This window comes from Apus apus, chromosome 6, assembly GCF_020740795.1.
Source record: "Apus apus isolate bApuApu2 chromosome 6, bApuApu2.pri.cur, whole genome shotgun sequence".
Taxonomy (NCBI): Eukaryota; Metazoa; Chordata; class Aves; order Apodiformes; family Apodidae; genus Apus; species Apus apus.
Window position 1 is genome coordinate 12,404,207 of NC_067287.1, and position 21,812 is coordinate 12,426,018.

A 21,812-nucleotide genomic window follows, 5' to 3' on the forward strand; every position below is an offset into this window, starting at 1 on the left:
ATTTGTATTTCTTATGTCTCTGCAGTATCAGTTGGTTCTTAGTTTTTCTTATCAGCAGTTTCATATTGTGATTTTACTACTTTAAAATTTAAAAACCCTCCACACTGACCTTCTTGACAGTGTTCTCAATGACTCAAGTGAACCAAAATTTATTATGTAATGTCTTAAACTAGATTCCTAAAAATTGAATTCAACTCTTCACTGTTATTTCTTTAACTTTCAAACAGGTTGAATGTAATTTTTACAAAATTCGATGAGGTCCAAAAATCTGGAAACATGATTCAGAGTTCAGGTGGTGAGTAAAAGAACTTGTACTCTCTCTTTGGGGTTTTCAGCAATTTTCAATTGGTAAGGCTTTCAAATGGACATAGAGCAAGTATTCTGTTAGAGAAAACAAGTATGGGTGATCAGAAATATACACATCTTTTGCAGCAAATAAAACTGATTTTTGTTTAGCTTGCTCTGTCTCAGTAGTATCAGGAGGAGAAAACATTAATTGGATATGTTCTACCATGTAGATTGCCGTTTTCTGGAGTTCAAGGAGACATTTGTGCACTGTGGTGAGAGATTTTGCTACATGGTGTTAAGCACATGCTGTAGTGGGAAAGCTTAATGGTGGGATTTCTGGGATTTCTGTTGGCTTTCTTCTCTAGGGGAAGGAGGAAAGATTTTGGAGCTTAATATATATTTTTTTGTATTTTCCAATCCAAATTAAGGTGATCTTAGAAAATCGATTATATCACAACTGATTAGAAGAATGTTCTATGAAATAGGTGAGAGATACATAAGAATCAACTTCAATTAAGAGCAAGAAACTAGAGTTAACTTCGATTTGCAACATGAGTTTTAGATGTACAACAATTTTTGCATGTACATGTCCCAGAACAGCACCAGAGATCATTTAGTAATTGTTAGCTTTTGAGAGGTAGTGTTTATCTGTAGACAGAGCATCCTAGTATGTGCTCTGGTGTGATTTAAGGCTGTTGGCACCACTGAAGATATCAAAAGAAGCAAGATGGGACAATGAGGATGACCTTTTCTGGGCTGACAACTCTGTCATCCCTTGCCAAGAAAGCAAACACTGTTTTAAAATTAGGGAAGGATTCCATAGGAACACTTTTCTTTAAGTGCAAGGAAAGCATCAATGTGTATTAGATGTTAGTTTTTTGCTTCATTGAGAATTATTTTTAAATATCCCTTTCTCTGTCACGGTTTATGTTAATTCGAAGATCTAACTTTCTTGTGTATGCAGTGTCTGAGACCTTACACACCCGATCTTGTGTCCTTGCCTTCATTGAACGGTCTTTTGTGCTTCTAGACAGTAGTACTCCTGTCTTCCTCACTGTGCTTAACCTGATCTGCCGATGTCTTGTTGTCCTTGCTCGTGCTGTGGCTGGATGCAGTCCCTAGAGCATGTGTGTGTTAGCATTTCTTCTCTGTTGAATCTCCTGTGTGGGCACTGAGACCAAAAAGTAGCCTGGGGAAAAAGGGAGTTGGGAAGAGTGGAGTCCAGAGTGTTAAGGGCTCAAAGAGAGCAAAGCATAGGAAGAATAGGAACTCCTTCTGCTCTACTAGGACTGTTTCGTCTTCCTTAACAATAGCAAGTCTGTAGTTACATGAGCTAATGTAAAAATAGTTCTCATTTGTGAAGCTAATAATGAGGATATTGATTAATATATTTTTTTTGTGTGTTTGAGGGTTCAGTTTCCCATATTGCCATAGGCTGGTTGGTTGTTTCTTCCTCATCTTCCAAACACAGAACAAATAGAGCATACATGCTCCCCGTATCTCATGTGTCAACAGCTCTGTGCAACTTCCAGTTTATCTTCTTGAGGCTGTACAAGCCAGTGGAGGAAGCTTATCTTCACCCATGGTCACAAGTTTATTATGGCCTAAAGACAAGCTAAGTTTGTCAGGTTTCTTGTGTCCCTGACACCTCCTGCAGCTGTTTAACAAAGGTGACACTTTCAGCAGCTGTCAAAATCACCAGGAAAGATGATAAATGCTGCACATCCAAAAGATTTGCCTTTTTCAGGAAATAGCTGTCTCGGTCTCGTTATTCCTTGGAGTGTGGCAGAGTACAGTATTGATGATGAGGCTGTTCTCATTAGCACCCCTCCTTTTAGATTGTAATGCTGCCAGGTGCTGCCTCTGAGGGTATATATAACATGATCGAGTCTTCAACCTTCATGTTATGTGGCCTGGATCAGATGAATTCAGGCAATATGGTGGAGTTGTACTGTGTCCTAGAAGTTGGTGTTAGTCCCTCTCTGTAGTTAGCATGTGCTATTTTGAGCTCTGTGCAGGCTGCATGAGTGTCCCAGAGGTTTTTGGGGACAGACTGCAGTCTGTCAGCCCTTGTCTGCATAAAGTGGCACTGCAGGAAGAGCAGCCTCTGCTCCCTCACCCTGGCTGTTCAGCCCTGAGCTTCTCCCCATGTTGGTTGCATATCGGACCTGGCTGAAAAGTAACACTCTTTGACCCTTGGGGAAGGGCTTTCTGTTGTTCAGGGTTACTGCGTGTCTCTGAAACAGAAAGGGTAACTGAAGCTAGATCATGAGTTCCCAGCTCACAAGCAAAGATCAAATCTGAACTTCTTAACATTGTTTTATGGGTGAATTTGTACTTCTTCAATCGGTAACCAAGAGCAAGCTGTTGGCTGAAATGTTACACCTAAATGATCAGGAGGACTAGGGAGGTGCTAATTACAAGAACTGGAAGTGGTTTTCAAACCTGCCTTATTGCAAAACATAGCAGTACTGGGCAGGTGGGAAAGCAACTTGTGGTTTCTGAAATTATAAAATATGGGAAAAGAACTGGTCAAAGAACGAAGACTAAAATGCCTGTCATCTGAGGCTACTGTTTGGCAAGTTTCCTCTAGCAGGTTACTAAAGGTGCAGATAAAAGAAAGTAACTGCAGCAATGTTTTTTTGTGTAGCAGGAGTAATTTGGATATTGGTGAGTGTTTTGTAAACTGCTCAAGATTCCTTAACTAATGCTTTCCAAGATACAAAGAGAAAATTCTTCAGTTTATCAGAAAAAGTGGTTAAAATAATAGAGCATTTGCTGATCCCATGAATAAATCCAATGAATCAATTATAATTAGAATGTGGATTTTAAGTCTGTGAAAATAATTTGTATGCCTCATTTACTTTTCTATATTGTGGTCCATTAGTGTCTCTTCAGTTTTTTAATGGCTTTATTTTTTTGGCTAGGCTTTGTTTTTAGCATTTATTAATACAAAAGTCAAATGCATAGTGGAGCAGGGGAGGTTTGCATAGTAATCTGATGTATTTTATTAAGTCAGGGAGGTTTTGCCATGCTGAAGTACACTTCTTGTTGCTTAGGCTACTGCCAGCCCTTACTGCTAGAATATGAAGTTAAAATCCACATTGAATTTCTTGATGATTCTCACTGCATCTCTGTTTTGTTATTTGGCATATAATTAGTCAGCCTCTTGAAACAAAAATTATAGTCTTTCCCCCTTTCGGCTTTCAGCAAGCTAATTATTTTCTGTGTAACTGCTTTTGCTAATTATGCAGATGCCTTATTCCCCTGGGACAAATACATTTTCAGCATGAAAGAGCCAATAATTGCTAGCTAGTCAGCTGCTGGTTTTGTGTGGCATTGTGTGATGATCTCTAGTTGAATGTGATACAGAGAAGAAGCTATTGAACATAAGCAGAGACTCTAGGAAATTCACATGCATGAGTTTTCTTGCTATTATATCTGGAAGGACCTGAACATAAAGTGTACGTTTTTTCCATGGATTTTATTTGACTTTGGATCAGACCTGGACTCTAGAAGACTTTATCATCAAGCTTCAGGACAGAGTAAGAATGAAATAAGTTATCTACTGAGAGATACAGGATGATAGGAAGTGATGACCTAAATGAAAGCAATTAGTACCACCAACATTTTGGTGTGTTTTATATGTTCTTGATCATTGCAATATTGTAACACAATTGTTTTATGTAAAACCTCTCTTTTTAGCTTAAGTCTCACAAATGGAGATGCCTCTACATGGCTGTGTGCAGGGATGCTGCAGTGGTGTGCCAGTATGGCCCCTGTGGGTAGGGAGGGGATTGAACTTTCTTGTTTATGCTGAATTTCAACTTGGCTTGGGAGAAGAAGATTTAGGGACAGTTAGGTGGCAGTGGTCTGTCTTGGGCTGCAAGGAAATCAAAGCAGATGTTAACACAAGTATGGAGCTGGGATCTCTCCCCACAGGTACTCACTTAGAGTAAGGTGAGGGGAGAATGTAATTTGGGTAGTTGCCTGCATGAGTTGGTGTTCTAAGAGCATGCAGGTTAACTACAACAATGCTAAAATAACAGATGAGAATTCAAGTTTCTGAGAGTCCATGAAGAAGGAGCAATGTTACTCTTGAGCGGAACTACTTCTGTATTTAAGCTACTGTTTAAAGTAAATATGCTATTTGTTGAATTAATTCTGTTTATGATGAAGTTGACAACTTGGAGGCAATTAGATGGAAAGCAGAACTATTCTATATTCCTGTGTTTTGCTGGTAATAAAGCAGAGTCACTGAAATGCTATTTTGATATTTATTATAAGGATGAAAAATCACCCACGCTTACCAAGCATTGCCATGTGTCTGAGTGGGATATTTTGTTTGTCAACAAACATCCAAGCACAAGCATTAGAGGCTGGAAGGAGGGGTTTTGAACTAACAAACATTATACTGTGCTTTTCTGCACTCATATGTCCTTGTGCAATTTAATTTCCCTTATGGCTTGTTCTCTGTGAAGACTGTTTTCAAATTGAAATAGAAAACCAAAGTGTAAATTTTAACTCGGCACTCCTGTGGCATTAAATAAAAGCCAGGAAATACCCCTTCATCTCATGGGGGCTGAGAGCAGTAATGTCTGAGTGATAGTTGCACGAGTGCTATTAAGTGATAGCACATCCTTGTGGAAGATGTAAATGGGCAAGACCCTGGGAGCTCTGCCCCCTTTCTTTTACACAGCTTTGGAAATAAGCTTATTGCTGCCTCCTGGCTTGTAAAGTCTCCAGTGCAGGAGGGAGGGATGTGAGCAAGCAGGCAGAGGAGGACACATGGTGTTCAGCTGGATGCTGAGCAGGCTTTTATTTTGGAGGAGGGGTGGCTGAGTTGCTGAGACATGTACTGTAGGGCTGCTCCCGGAGCTCACTGCTCTTGCCCAGCATCTCACAAGCACTGCAGAAATGACTACGGGGAAAGGTAGGTGTTAATGAACGTGCCACAGGGATAGATGGGTTTATTTGTCAGTGTCTGAATGTTTGCCTTTAATTTCTTTTTAATGGTGTAAGGAGACTGAAGCAATCTTACAGTAAAAGTGAAACTTGAAAAAAATAGCCTGTAAACATCTGCAGCCTGATGGCATCATGCTCAGCTTAAGCTGCTATAAAATGTTATAAATGATCTGTTTTGGGTGAAGAAAGAGTATAGATAAGGGAAGTGTGTATGTATAAGGGAAGAGAACAGGTTGTGAGAGGTGAAGGACAGGTATTTTCAGATAGCCTTCCTGGTCTGTGATGTTTTTGAGTGATTGCTAAGGCTTTCATTTCCTAACTGTCTATTTGCAGCATCAGTTGGGAAGATTATTTAAATTAATAAGCACTTTTGAATTTAACATTGCTTCATAGCTCCAAGAACATGCCAGATGGAGACATCACTGGCTTTTCTGTGTTTTTGTGTTTTAACTGCATTTCTGTAACAAAAATGGTAACTGCAGGAGCTAGAGGAGCTGGAGGGGATTAGGTAAAATGGGAAGGTGGAGGAATTCTGTATCCATTCAACTGTGAAGAATTAATTTAGAGGATGGAAGCATGTATTGCATTTATTTTTGGTACATCAGAAGCCAACATCTTTTTTTCTTGGCCTTCAGAGGAAATTATTTGTTAGCTCCCTTTGCAAAAGCTGCATCTTTTTTCTTCCCCTTCTTTGTTCAGTGTACCTGTTGTTGTCTTGTTGAAGTCCTTATTACACTGGATGTAGTATATGAAATTTAGGAAATCTGAGATTGTTGGTATGAGTTCTCTGAACCTTGGGTATATATTGATATTTACTGTCTCAAGGTATGAGTTAACTGGCAGCTTTTTGTAATGGATTGGAAGGTGGAAATCACCTGGGCAAATTGGATGCCATGAACTTGATGTTACAGGTGACAGTGCATGCCATTTTTAGAGGCAGTTCTTAAATATAGGGGCTTGGATCCTTTTGGACTATTATGATTTCATAATGTTCTTCTAAGGCAGTTACTACATGTGTTTTCAGAGGAGGCAGGGGATGGATATGTATGGTGTTACTTGTGAGCAGTCAGTAAATGTGTCCCAGCTCCAGGAACAAATCACCAAGTCTTGGCTGGTTCTCCTTCTCATTCCAAACTGCATCCCCTGTCACTGGACAGTGTCACCATTTACAGCTGAGAGACCCTTTCAATCTGGCTTCTCCTGTCCAGGTAAAATAGAATAACATTATTTTTCCAAATTTGGCATTGTGTTGAATAATTAATGTGCTTAACTTTTTATTAAAGAAAACAATTATATATTGTTGTTGATTACGCATGATGATTTCATCATGCTGGGAACTTCTCAACTTTGAAAGATTGTCTTGTGGAATGCAAAGCCTGGGGCCATATTCCAGCTGGTCTTATCAGCTGGGAAATGTCTGACCTCTAGGTTCAGACCATTGGTTGTCTGAACTGTGGTAGTAGTGAATGTCAGAAGAAAAATAAGTGTGTAAGTTGTTAGTGCTATTGTGTCTTCTGAAATGAATACAAAGTACTTTGACCCTTGGACTCCCTTGCAAGGAAGCAGGAGACCAGAGTTACTTTGCTTGTGTGTCTATCATCACTTCCTTAACCCCTGATGGTTTTATATGAATACAGAAGTGCTATTCTGGCACAGCTTTGGTGTAACGAAGCAGAACCACCCTACCGGTACATGTCATGGTATTTCCAAGAGATGTGCATCAAGTGTAGGCTAAAGGAGTGGGCAGCTAAATGAGGTGATGCCATTTAGTATGGACCTCATGAGCAGAAGATGAACATGCATGATTCCATTATCACTGATGGAGGTTAAATGTATGAAAATCCTGCACATGTGGAGATGAGCTTTATACAGGGCCTGTATCTTCCCATTTGGCAGAAGTACCATGTGGAGATGAGGGACCTCAATGATTGTCTTAGAGTACATGAAACTTGGAACATGTTGAAAGGATGAATATACAGTACAGTGTCCATAACAAGAATTAGAACAAATCAGAAAAGATCCTACACCTTCCCCATGAAAGCTGCAGTGATATCTGGAGAAGCTTCAGTGCCGATCAGATTTCAGTAATGCTTAGTAGCGTTCCCATTTTCTCTGCTGTGGTCTTCCTCCAACTTCTGTCAGGTTTTGCTCTGTCAGGTTGGTTTAATCTGTATAACAAGGCATCAAGTCTACAGTGGTCACTGTCTTTAAATCTTTGGACCAGTTTCCTGGTATGTTCTGTGCTGTTTTGCCCAGCTGTGTCTCCTTTGTAGATCTTTTGTGAGAAAGAGGTTAGGGGTCAAGGCTGGAGCACTATTAACTCCAGTTATATTTTTTGAATGGAAGGACTAACTTTAAATCTAATTATTTTTGGTCTGTTAGCTTTGTTAATTATACACAGCGTCTTCCAGGGGCTAATTTATCAATGGGATGGTTCATACACATGCATGTGTGCACATTGATTACTGAATGCAGCAGTGATTTTAAGTCACCTTTTAATTCTCAAAAATTCTGAGAGGTGGGGAGTAGAAACTACTCGAATATCTTAAAGGAAGGTTGCCTTACTAAGGGCAACTTGGCGTGAGTGGAAGGTATCCCATAGTTGTATATTCTGCAGATTTGTGAAACTTATTTGGGTTGTGTTTGTTGTCCATGTTTTCACACACTCTGTCTTTAGTGCTTTTTGGCAAAGCACAGTGAGGCACTTCAGTGCGTATAAGTGAAGGTATCACATGCTTTCTGCTGCTATGGAAAGAATTACAGAAGTGTTCTTGACTAGGAAACTTTGCCTGAGGCTCAGAAATAATTCAGTCTCCACAAAAAGCTGTGGAGGGGTGGAGGTCTTCCGTCCCCTTCTTTGTATTTTGGCTGAGTGCTAGGTTCTTGAGCATAGTCTCCTGATACTTTTTATGAGCAGATGCTTTGGGCTGTTTTTATATAGAATCACTGTCCCAGTTTAGAATTAAATTGCTGTCCCTAATCAGCAGCCTCAGTGATAGCCAAAGACTGCTTGGGAGTGAGATAAAATGACTTGCATCTCTTGTGCTGCTGCTCTAATTTCTTTTGAGATTTGTTTTCAGGTTGAGCATGTAATGAGTGAACTGAGTTTAGCTGCTGTAGTTAGCAGCCTCTGAGGACAGCAGTCACCCCCAGGTAATCGGTGGTCAACAGAATAGGCTTTTAGGGGCAGTGAGAGTACATGAGTTGTGTTTCATTTGCTGGTGACAAAGAGCACCCCTGCCCTTGCAGAATAGCGTGTGTACAGCATAACTGTGGGAGTGGCAACTTGTGTAACCATGAGATGTTGTTCAAGTGTCTGGACTGAAGAACACCTGCTTGATTTCTAAAGAACCTAAGAAAAAAATGCTTGCAGGCTTGAAGGACTTCTCGTATCTCGTCACTTTTCATGTTCAAACAATTGACTGGATAAGATTGGACTACCAAGTCCATTTCTGAGAAAGACATACTACTGTACACATAGTGTATCCAGTTTTAATATACAGTGGTAGAACAATAGCTGCAGTTACAGCCATGTGAGTTAGGGGCATGAAGAGGACTTATTTCCAAACACAGGAGTGGACAAGTGTTCATCTGTTACTCTAGTGGGAAGTACAGTTAATGCTTTGTCTGTACTTGGCCCTGGTCTGGCATTACATTGCCCTTCTCCTTCATGTTGTTTGGTCCGAGTGTTTTGTTTGTAACATAGATATAGGGATGTGAAATAGAGCAAAACCAAGCTATAATAAGTAAAAGTGTCCTATTTTTATAGTATTAAGACAGCAAATACTGTATAATGGCTGGGTTTCTTCTGCCTGCTGAAGGAATTAATTCTGCCCAGCTGCTCTGTCAAAGGAATCTTTTTGTTGCATTGTGCAAAGCAGTTTGAGTCTCTTTCTTGTTTATTCCCCTGAAGCCCAAAACTGCAGACAGCCCTGAATTATCCTGACTTGGTTTACATCCTATGTGTAGCCTGCAGTGAGTTTGCTGCAGCCAAATCTTCATGAAGAAAATTGCTAATGGCTGCTGCTTTGCAGTTGGCCTTCAGATTCAAACCAGGTGAATTTTACCACAAATTATGCACTATAGAGGAAAAGAGAAATATCTTCATTCACTGTACAGTGGCATCTGAACTATTCCTAAGAATGGCAAAATCTGTATCAACTTCATTCTAGACCTGTTCCTTTTCCTGTCACAGACCTGGCCCACCCTCATTCAGAGCTTGTCAGGGCACCATGAAAATCCTTTAGATGCTTGATGTGGAAGCTTGTGGTATTAGATGCAGATCCTAATGTCCATTGAATGTGAAACATCTCTGGGCTTCATTGGAGTCCAGGATGGTGGTTGATAGTTTTGGGTGCTTGTATGCAGAGGTAGCAAAGATATACTTACACTTATTTTTTAGTCCAAATCTGCTCCCTGTATGGACTCTTCCTAATGATTTCAATGGAAAATGAACAGGACCCTTTGTAAAGTGCTGATTGACTATGTTGTAATAGCCTTGTTAAAGGTGTTTTAGGCATGATTGCTCCTTGTCTTTCAGAGGGAAGGGAGAAATACAAATTTTATGTATGAAGCAGGGTTGGCACTGCATCTCCCAGTGTTTTCTTTCTGCCATTGGTGTTGTCTCTTAAGGAGTTGGTGCTGCCTCCACCCCTGTGTAATGTGACTGTTCCCTTTGGGTGCAGTGTGGGTAGAGAAGATGAGTACATCTTTACGATATGATGTGTGTATGCCATGTACATATCCCCTGAGTAATGGGACTCTAGTAGAGCTCTGGCTCATCTTTATAGAGTTTGGGTTGGACGGGACCCTAATGATCACCAAGTTCCAACCCCTCTGCATGGGCAGGGGTACACCTTCCACTAGACAGAGTTGCTTAAAGCCCTGTTCAACCTGGCCTTGAACACCTCCAGAGAGGGGACATCCACAGCCTTCCTGGGCAACCTGTTCCAATGCCTCACTGCCCTCACAGTAAAGAATCCCTTCCTAATGTCTAACCTAAAGCTATTCTCTTCCAGTTTAAAACCATTACCCCTTGTCCTATCACTACACACCCTGGTAAAAAGCCGCTTCCCAGCTTTCCTTCAGGCCCCCTTCAGATACTGGAAGACCCCTGTAAGGTCTTCTTGAGCCTTCTCTTCATTCTTTTCTCCAGGCTGAACAGGAGAGCCTCATAGAAGAGGTGTTCCAGCCTGCAGATCATCTTTGTGGCCCTCCTCTAGACTTGCTCCAAGAGCTCTGTCCTTCCTGTGTTCAGGGCTCCACAACTGGACACAGTACTCCGGGTGGGGTCTCACAAGTGCAGAGTAGAGGGACAGGATCACCTCCTTCGACCTGCTGGCCAGGCTGTGGTTGGCTTTCAGAGCTGCAAGTGCATGTTGCCTACTCGTGTTGAGCAACATGTTGACCAACAACCCCAGGTCCTTCTCAAGGCTGTTCTCAATCTATTCTCTGCCCAGCCTGTATTTGTCCTTGGGGTTGCCCCAAGCCCAATGCAGGACCTTGCACTTGGCCTTGTTGAACTTCATGAGGTTGACATGGGCCTACCTCTCAAGCCTGTCAAGGTCCTTCTGAATGGCCTCCCTTCCCTCTAGTGATCAGACACTTGAACATCCTGGCCAGGGAAGTGGTGGAGTCGCCATACTTGGATGTAAATGAACAACTTCAGGGCATGCTCTACCAGCTGAGATTGTAGGTTGTGTTGTGGTTTTTTTTGGGATGTGGTTTTGTGTGGTTTTTTTTTTTTTTTTTTTTTTTTCCCTGTGGTGATCTTAGAGGTCCTTTCCGACCATGGCTATTCTGTGATTCTCCTACAGGGGGCAGATCTTACATTTCCAAGGCTCTGCCTCTGCCTTCTGTGACCCGGACACCCGGACGGTGTGACCAGAGAGCCCTTACCAGTGAAGACTGAGGCAAAAAAGTTGTTTAATACCTCAGCCATCTCCATATCCTGCCTGACTTCTGTTTTCTTCTGCAGAGGGTCCATGTTTTCCCTACTCTGCCTCCTATCACTGATGTACCTGCAGAAACCTTTCTTACTACCCTTCATGTCCCTGGCCAGGTTTAACTCTCTCTGGGCTTTAGCTTTCTGAACCTGATCCCTGGCTTCTCAGACAACTTATTGGTATTTCTTCCAGGCTGCCTGTCCCTGCTTTCACCCTCTGGAGACTTTATTCATCTAAGAGTGTCCAGGAGCTCTTTGTTCATCCATGCAGATCTTCTGGCATTCTTGCCTGCCTTAATAAGACCTGACATTTCTAATTAGGTCTGATTTATGAAAAATGGGTCTAACTTTGTTCTTGATTGTTTAGATTGCTCCCCCTGACCTCCCCCCAGCTCTTCCTTGTGAGCAGGAGGGATCAAGGACAGTCCTGGAGCCAGCTCTGGAGAGGCTGGGCTGGGCACATGTCTCTCCCTCTGCAGCTCTGCCAGTGCACTTCAGCTCCGATTTACACTCCTGCTGTTTGAGCTCTGTGCTGGGCAGGAGCTCAATCTGCAGAGACTTCTAATCACTCAGAGCTCCCATGATGTGGAGAGACAGTCACGCTTCTTTTCACTGAAGACTTAAATAAGAGCTGATCCCAGCTTCCATAGGCAAAATATTTATGCACCAGTTCACTGAAACTTATTCTCTGTCCCCTTCCCCTTAAGAATCTTCGTACTTGTCTCTAGCTTTTCCCAGATGTGGATTTTTCTTTATTTGCTGTGTCTTGTCTCACTACAGTGGGCTTTCTCCAGTGATCCGAGTCTGGGGTGGGTCTTAACATACCCACATTGTGCTTCTTGCTGCTCCCCTTCATGTTGCTCCCTGAAGCTTATTTATTAGCATGGGCTCTAAAGCAGCCTTGTCCCTCTCTTTCCAGACTATTTCTTGTTTGTACCAGTGTGGGATAAGCAGCTCTGTGCAGTCTGTTGCCTGAGAGTGTGGGATATACTGTAGTGTACTGGGGCACTGGGAAGTTTGAGACAAAGGTGGGACAGTGCAAGGTCCTGTAGACCAGTTGGAGATAAACATGGAGCCTATCTTTTATCTGGCTAGTCCACATTAAAAATAGAATTAAACCTTAGTATTTTGTTTGAAACCCTTGGTGGGGAAAGGTGGTTCCTTGAGAACCATGGGCAACAGTGTTGTTTGTATGAACCAGGCAGAGAGCTCCCATCAGATACAGCAGGAAGGTCCCTTCCGAGCCTCTGATGTGTGTGTGAGAAAAAGGTTTGATCTTTCCACCAGCCTTCTCCTGGGAAGGCTGGATCCAAACCAGCACAGTTTACATGCCCTAGAAAATACTGCCTGTTGGAGGTGAGAGTATACCTGAACAATGTTTGATAGTCTCCTTGCCTTTGTCCAGTAATGACCCTACCAGCCTTTTTTTAAAGCAGGTTGTCCCTGCTGCTGTATAGCATGGAAGCAATTTCTATAAACCAACACAGTACAAACACCAATAACAGAGTGAAGAGCAGCTCATCTCTTTAATTTTTAGGCTAGAATCTTGACTTTCCTGTACTTATAATGCATGGACCACTAATTCTTCTGAATTGGAAATAAGACCTTCTCCAGTGTCACAGCCTGGGTAGGTCATTGTTTGAGGGCTTACAATGCTGTTTTGACACCACTTCCTATGTTAGGTCCTGAGGGTGGGTCCCTCACATCCAGCAAGAGATTTAAATTGTGTTTTATGCAGGTTTCAGTAGTTCATGTACTATAGGGGCTGAGGGAACAGTCCTAGGCTCATTTTTTGCCATGAGCAGATAGTATTTTCACTTGGAGTATGGTGAGCGAAACACTGGAACAAGCTTCCCAGAGGGTTTCTATCCTTGGAGACTTTTAAAGCTTGGCCTCATGGGGTTCTGAGCAATACAATTTTGTATTTGTTTTTGTATTTGTTATTTGTATTTATCCTGCTTTTGGAAGGAGGTTGGATTCCTTGATTGCCAGTGTTATTTGAGATGATGTTTGTTACTGAACACTTCCGTTTACCAAGGGTGCTAACAGGGCTAAAGGCAGAAGAAAATGTGACCTCAGTTAACAACACAACCTGATGTCAGCATGAAATGCCTGTGAGCCACAACAGAGGCACCTCTATAAATGGCAATGTGTATCATTTAGTGGGCATTGTCTGCTGATTTGGTGTTATACTAGAATTGATGAGAATAGTTTTACTGATTTGTCATCAGTGTGACTGTCAAGTTACACACGGGCTTATTTAGTGAAGAATTAAGATAAATTACTCTTTAATATTAAGAACTTAAAGCTTGATATTTAAATGTGAACATTCTAATTGTTTATCTGAGGAACAGCTTGCTACAAACTAGTAGGTGAGGTTATTTGATTCCATTTAACCTTCATGCCATTCCTTAAAATACTCTTTTTAGAAGTCTTCTGAACTTTTGCTTGCAATGGTAAGCCTTAATTTGCTGGCTGAGCAATGTGTTCCAATTCTCCATGTAGAAAAACCAAATATTAAATGCAGTTTGTCTCTGACAAAGAGTTTCTGACCCTCTTTCCCTTATAATTTTTGCTAAAGGAAACCTGGTTTAAATGTAATCTAGGTAACTAAGACACATACCCACACCCCACCCCTTGCAACAAATCCAGCTGTGTGTTCTAGGCAGTAATTGTCAGTGGTTCTTTGTGTCAGTGGGAGGGGGTTTCCAGATGCTATCAGGAGTTAGTAGGATCTTGATTCTGGTGTTCAGAAACTAAACATAAAACTACTATAAAACAGAGTGGAAGCTCTCTGGCTTGTTCCCTCTGCGCTGCCTTTTCAGTGAAGGCTCCATTGGTTGAGTCTCCATGTTGTAAAGTGGAGGGAGTGCAGTAGAGGCCTGTGAAGCTTTCATGGGAAAGCAGGCAAGGCAAACAGTTCAAAAGGAGGGTAGTTGGAGCAATGACTTCTGATGAATGCCAGTATGTAAAAATGGTATTGGAATTCTTATTTCCCAGTTAAAGCACCTGATATTACTTGCATTCAATCTCTGAAGCAAAGTTCGAAGTAAATCTAAATATAGTCTTGTCACGTGCTGTGCTTCATGTGTGCCAATTCCTCTGTTTGCCAATTCTTCTCTAAGTGAAGGCAAGCACAGATGGTTGCTAAAGAGAACCAGATGATTTGCCAGCATGGTGGTGTGCTTGCAGGAGTGAGACTTGGACAAGCTTGAAACTGCTTTGTTGTCATTGCTTTGAGTTCAAAATCTTCATGCAGAGAGTTCAAATTCCTCAGTTATGTCCCTTTGTTTTAGTTTGTGATGGGATTGATCTATGGTCTTTTTCCATTCTAGCAAAGTACTTGTTGACCTTTCCAGTCATGTATTGTTAAGCAGACTTTCTTGCCAGTGTGGAGCCTAAATGAGAATGGGACATGCATGGAGAAGTTCAAATGTAGGACATACACTTTGGATTTTTCTTTCCATAGTGCCAGGAGGCAAAGGTCTCATTATCCCTTCACAGACCTTCTCCTTTGACCTAAATAATCCCAAAAGGAGACTCTCATAGGAGGGGCAGCATGAGTGTGGTTTCATTTTTTTAAGCTAATGGAGTTATCTTAGCCAGACTGAAAGCCCCTCTGGGTGCTGGTTCATATACAGGCTAATGGTTCAAACACTGCTTCCCTGACTGGCTTGTGTTTCCTAAGCATGGATTCAGTATCTGGCCATGTCTGGAGAATATCCAGTGACCCAGGCTGCTGCTGGTCACTGGTTGCTTCAGGCTGCCACAGCAGTACTAATAGCAAGTAGCCAAGTATAACTTAGCTGTTCAGTTTCAGCTCGTAATGAGCACTCTGTGTTATCTGTAGCTAAACAAGAAGGTACCAGCAGACTAGACTGCATGCTAAATGTTACTGAATTGGATGGAAAAAGATTTAACTGGCTTTTTATTCTGTGATCTGGTCTGCTGATGTTTTCTGATCTGCTACTACTGGTACACTTTTCCATTTTCCTTCAGTTTGCATCTTTATAGTCTATAGTAAATTGTCTGTGCACATTTTTGTTAGCTCTTCATAATGATACCTCAGACATTCTAAGCAATGCCTGGAAACAGCTGCTAAAATAAAAAACTTGCTAATTTGGTGCTCATCTCTGCCTCCACTTTCATGCCTCCCCTGTGCTATTACCACTTCCATACCTGGCTGTGTGTGTTGGAGTCATGGGTTTTGTGAGCATTTTTGATGTGCCAACAGATAGTATTTGTTTTGACAGACAGGATTACTAACGTAGTTACAAGTAGCACAACACTGACACGGTCACTTCTGCTTCTGGCTTGTGCAAGTGTAAAGCAAGTGTGTAACAATCTGGAATCTGACTGTTGCTTCTAACAGTATTTTAATTAAAAAAAAAACCCAACACTTGTTAAGCTCCTCTTACTTGAATGAGTGAATGGAAATAGTGAGGCTCTGCTCTCAAACACTTTTACAACTGGCTGAAGTTGCCTGTACTGTGGGATAGATGTACTTGTGGGGCTGTGGGTCACTGTGAAAACCCAGCTGAATGAGCCCAGAAGCTGGAGGTTCAGAAACGAACTGTTGGATGCATTCTTTAACTAGGCATCGCAAACTGAAGATTGGTTTCAGTGTCTCTGGAACTAGCAGAACGAAGGTCTTGGTGTCACCTGGATTCTGGATGTTGCTACACGAAGTGGTACAAATAATAAATGCAAGCAACCAAATATACTTGTATATAATACAAGTGTAGCTTTACACACGTGAGAGTGTATTGTGATATGAATGATATACAAGGGCTATTACTTTTAGATTTTACTGGATAAAACATACTTCATTTTTAACAGTAGTATCTTTTTAGTTCTCCCCAAATCACGTACTCTTTTTTGATACATGTAAAAGGAGCAGCCATATTGCCAAAGGCCTTTCATATGAACATTTAAATATTAATGCTAGAAAGCAGACTCAAGCCTTTTTAGTCTTGGTACATACCTGTAAGGTTTGTACCTCTGACCCAAGGTTGTGCTCCTGTATCTGAAAAATGTTAAATATTTTCATTCTTTGACATGTCATTCTCTTTTGTTCTTTCTTCTCTGAAATGTAAATACTAGGTGTGCCTGGAGGCCTTACTGTGCATAAGACAAAGTGCATTTAATAACCTTGAAATGAGGCTTTTTTGCTGCATAGTAGGTGCATTGTAGAGCACCGTATATTTGAATAAAGACCTGCATGGAGCTCACTAGAAGAGCTCACTCTTCTGAAGAAAATGCATTTCACTTCATGTGAAACAGATGATGCTCTTCTGCATCTCCTCTGCTCTGAGTCATGCTGAGAAGGTGAAGTGAGGGGTAGATGGAAGCAAAATAATCTAAAAATAGACATTCAGTAAAAATGGGGCTACAAAGAATGATACAAAGCTGAGGAAGTAGCCCCTCCTGTCTTTGGTTTCATAGGTGCTTGAAAGAGCTTTCCTCCCCTCAGTTCTTGTCTGTTCTCTCTGTGACATGATGGCTGCAGATACTTTCTGTGGGGTGTTTTTCTTCACAGTGAACTTGAAAAAGAAATTTCTTCCAGTCATCACTTACAGTAAGCCTGGGGTCTGGTAAAGATTTCATCAGCACTACTGCACTGAAAAAGTCCCAGTAGGTAACTGAAGACCATTCGCTTGATCCTGAAACCATTTGGGATTTCCAAGATTCAATTGTCTCAAACTTCAGCCTTGCTTATTTATTTTAATTTGCCATATAACTTTGAAAGAAGTCTGTTTAGCATTAAAGCAATCTATTAGTTTCTGTCATCAGTTCCAATAATTAGGACTTTTGCTTGTTGATTTTGCAGTTGATTTAACTCATGTGCTTTCTGCTATTCCAGACTGGTAATATATTGCAATCTTATGAATCCACTTTATGTTGATTTCTCTGCCTGTTCTCCCACCTACCCCAATACAAAGGTGTCTCAGTCTTGTAATTCCCAGAGAACAGATGGGTCTGAAGTTTTTGAGGCCTGTCCAGAACGTCTTCATGTTTTAAAGTACTTTCTGTGATGTGCCTGAGCAAGAGGAAGATTTAAATTGGTCATCCTTGATTAATCCTAGGTAATTATCTTGGGCTTTCAGCCTGTGCCTAGCAACTTAGAAATTACCCACCAAGAAGGCAATCTTAGTGGGATTAATAAGTATTTGAGTTATCTCTTGGTTACGATACTGTTCTAGTAATTTTTTACTTATCAAACTGTATGAAGTGACTTCATAATAATAGAGGATAAGGATTCATTATTTCAGTCACAAGGAAGTATTTAATTGGATTGCTGAACTGCAAGGGGTGCCATTCTCTTTCTCTTTGAGCATGATATGAGTGGATCTGACAAATAAGGAGACTGATGGTTCCCAGGATGGCTGACAGTGCACACAGCTCATCCAGTTGCATGTTTTACAATGATTTGTCATCACTTCTCTGCTCTCTATCCCAGCTTCTGTGTGTTGTAGAAATTTAACATCTTTGCCTCTCCTTAGTACTTTTCAGAGCATATTTCCATCTCCTGAAGTTTAGCTCAGGCAATGTACGTCAATTATCATACTCGGCTCTGTGCTGGTTACCTAGTTTTGTGCATTGCTTGACCATAGAGAGACCAAAAATAACTGCTGTGCTGCTGGTAGAAATCACTTAGTTGAGTCTCCTGCCTTTATCTGATCACTGTTTCCCCCCATTCTCAAAAATATCCCACCCCACTCCAAGTTAGTCAGTAAACTTAGAATATGGATGGATGGTGCCTGGTGGCAGACAATTGGTGAGAATAACTTCATAACCTTAATTTCCTGGTAGACTCCTCACAGTTGGCAGGAAAAGTTGCAAGGGTGTGGGGTCTGTGTAGGTGATGCTACAACAAGTTGGCACTTGAGACTAAAGATTTCTCTGTCGGGTAATCTCTGTTTCAGGCAGGTAGTAAAAATAAACGTTAAAACTTACATTTATCATTTTAAGCTTTGGGGTTAATTGTACATCTTGAAACTGAAATAAAAGTAGGAACTGTTAATCTTACCATGTATATTAGATTTTCTTTGCTATTTGACACAGTATTTAACAACACAAACAGTGGTGTAATGGAGCCTGTGGTTCTCCTGGTGACCTGTCCTTCTACCGTGAGCAGCCTGCTGAAAAGGGCAGAGCTTGTTTCTAGGTGCCCAGTCTTTATATGGACTACACTTGACAGCTTGCATGTTAGGAATTGAGTATGAATGTAAATGTATCAAAGGAAGTAACTATCTACAGAGTAGACATAGCAGTGCAAGAAGGAAGAAGCTGCTATCCAGTTTGTCCATTTGAATTATCAGTGCAGTGATCTTTCAGGGTCACAGATGTACAAGATGGCTGTGCCAGCCAGACTTGCCTTAGGGAGGGGAAAGATCTCAAGCTGTTTAGAAAATGGTTCCTTGGATTAATGAAATGCTGTTTTCTTTTTATTTTTGGTTTGTTGACTCCTTTGAAGTCTCACCTGTCTGCAACAAGAAATCTACATAGATGGAAATCAGCTGTTTAGTTAACCTGTGAGACAGGGATGGAGGTTTTCTTTGCATCTGCATAGATGTGAGTTTCCTAATGGATATTCAGATTTTGAGTGTTTGATTTAATAAATGCCAATGCTTGCTGCTGCTGTTGCCTCAGTTAATTAGTTCCCTGTCTTTTCTAAGTGAGGAAAGATGGTAGGACTTAAATCAGCAGTGCTCACCACCTTGTCTGAATCTTGTTCTACATCATCTACTCTTAAATTGGCAGGATCACCTATGAAAAGGTGCTACTCATCTTAAGGAATGATGAGTGGTTTTGTTTTTTTTCCCCAGCAGTGGCTGAAATGGCTAAGGCAGGCTTCTCTGCAGTCAGTGTGCTCAGCCTTTGTATGGGAACCTATTTGTATTTTTGTCTCCAATTCCATTTAGGTCAATATTTGTTTTTGTGAGGTCTGTAATGGCTATACCCAGAGTAAGATGTTTATGTGGGTCGTGATTAATGTTGGTATGCTTTGTGGTAAATGTGAATGATTCTGCTAGGCTTAACTGACTTACTTTAGGGCTAAGTTAAATTATATTACTTTGCATTTGCTGTAGCTTAAGAGCAGCACAAGAGCTGTTACTGTGGCTCAGCTGGTGTCTTATAACTTGTTAAACAGCAATAATTTGATTGCGAGTCTGAGTCCTGAGGCAAGTTCATCCTTCATTTTTCCTTGGCAGATTTTGTCCTTGAACCAGGGGAGTTCTTTTGCTGGCTTGTAAATGTTTATTCATAGCTTTCACCACCTCTTTCCAAAATTCTGAATTTGCTTTAAATCAAAGTGACTAAGGTCAAAGTTAGCCTGCCCTTTTACTCTCTTTGTCTAGCTTTTCTTGTGGGTAAGGTGGTCTCAGGGTGACTGTCAAGTGGTGTAGGAGATATGGTAGAGGAACCAGTAGAATTCAGGCCAGGTCAACGGATTTATTTTACTGGTGTCATACCACATTCTTCTAATTTTGATTTCCTAATTGATCGTGACTGATTTATTATTTTTTTTATTGAATGCAATAAGAAGCTTTGTGGGGAAACTGGTTTCTTTCATCATTCATTCGTGGATGTAACAGCTGCAGAAGTCTACTGTGCACACAATATGTGAGGAAGACAGGACGGTTCCAAATAACCAACTGTGTGGTCAAAGTAAATTAAGTCTCATTTGGGACCTACCATGGCTCATAGTTGAAAACATGGGATACTTGGGTGACAGGGTTAGGTTTTCCCTTGGTGCAAAGACCTGAGGATGGTTAAAAAAGGGTGCTGAGATATGGGGAGAAAGTGAATAGCACCACTGATGGAGGTCAAGTAAGAATGAGCTAGGCAGGATTGCCTTAAATAGGCTGATTAGGACCAAATACTTGCATTTCTTTAACTGCCCTTTTTATTTTTAAAAAAGGGATGAAGATATTTTTGCTTATTTTTTCTATACAAAAAGTCTGAAAATCAGTAATTATTTTTTAACTATGCATTGACTGCATTATTTATATTGTAAGCTCTTTTGGCAAGATGCATTTTTCTTTGTGGGACATTACAGTCCCTCTACTTACTCAGTTTCATGTTACCTCTGAAATATAAATATGTTTTGTAGTCTCAAGTCATTAATGAGAAAAGGAATGAAAGTTTCAGCAATGTCTCCCATGACTCCACCTTTGTATATCTGTGTTCTACACCCCGTCAAATTATGATGCCTTTATTTGCTGCACCTAATGATACTATTTTATTTGTTTATGTGGAGGTAAGGAGTTGAGATCTGCCTTTTGTTTTGAAGGAGTTGGAGGCATGGGAAACAGGCTTTGGAAAAACAAGCCATACTGGCTGTTAATATTTTATAAGCTGTGATACATTTTTTACTTTAGTCTTTTTCTATGACTTTTTTCCTGGAGGCAATTGTTTGCTTAAAATGGAGCTTTGAAGGGTGGGTGAAGAAAGCCCAAAAAAGTGATGTCTCTGGAATTGGAGCTTTCCACTTGGAGATCAGGAATTCAGACTATGCTTATATTTTAAGCCATATTAAATATGAATTTCATTCTTTTACATTCCATTATCCAACCACATGGAAACTATACACTGTACTGAAGTGTCTGAATAGGCTACTGTTTAGCTTACAAAATCCCCTCCATGCTTATTTGAAGTCACAAAGAAATCTGAGACATTAGCATTTAAAAAGTAATCAGGTCAAGTTCTGCACACTCTTGCTTTCACCTCCATCCCCAACATACAGAGCTGAAGCAGAATTTAGCTTAGTGTGATGGTGGTTACATAAAGGAAATCCTGTATTCTGATGCATTTTCTGGCATTTGCTCTGATTTTCTGGATATATTAGAGTCAGCCTCTTCATGTGATTTTTGCCTCTGTTTCCACTGTGTCAATAAAATGGAACTAATCCTATCCTGGTAATACAAAAATACATCTATGCAATTTATTATTAGAATTAACCATTATTAAAAATGCTTTCTAAAAGTTACCAAACAAACATAGTTTTCACTAAAAGTAAAACATCTTATTGCTCTGAGCTTGGGTGCCTTTTTTGAACCAGTTATTAGAATCCAAAATGCTTTTGTAATCAATGTTATCTACTAGTTTCTACCTTTGCTTATAAAAACATTTTCAAAGTTGAAGCCTTGCATATTGTTTCGCAGCTTTTTTTTCCCGCAATGATCCTGGGAAATGTGAAATGCTAAATATTCAGTTACTGGGTTTTCATGTCCCACGTTTAAAACAGAATAAATAAAGGTGGTTTGGTTGACAGCAAACCACTGCTGCTTTTCTCCTAATATCTATCAAAATGGGTGTGATGTGGGTGGGAAATGGATGCTTCTCACCACCTCTGGTGTGATGCTGATCTGAACTCTCCTTGTAGTTGAATTTACAAAAGCGGGTGTGGGCTGCAAACATTGGCACTGGCATAATGGTGCTAAGTACCGTTTGTGAGATCTTTTGTGTGTGCAATTAAACAAAGCCAGGCTCTGCTGGCTTGCATAGAGCTGGGGTTGGAGCAAGAGCCCTCCATGTGCTAGTTTTATTGGTTAAGAGTAGGCAAAAATTTGTTTAGTGCGTTAGGAGGGTGCTGATGCAGCCAGCTGTT

The 21,812-nt window shown here is 40.8% G+C and overlaps 1 protein-coding gene across 5 annotated transcripts in view; it reads left to right on the plus strand.

Annotated features, from left to right (window-relative positions):
- CLASP1 (cytoplasmic linker associated protein 1) overlaps positions 1-21,812 on the plus strand; it is a 169,686-nt gene that overhangs the window by 48,511 nt on the left and 99,363 nt on the right. For all 5 annotated transcript variants that reach the window (XM_051623080.1, XM_051623081.1, XM_051623084.1 and 2 more), the window contains exon 8: positions 228-295. In XM_051623080.1, coding sequence (XP_051479040.1) covers positions 228-295 — 68 coding nt within the window. The remainder of the gene's footprint in view (positions 1-227; positions 296-21,812) is intronic.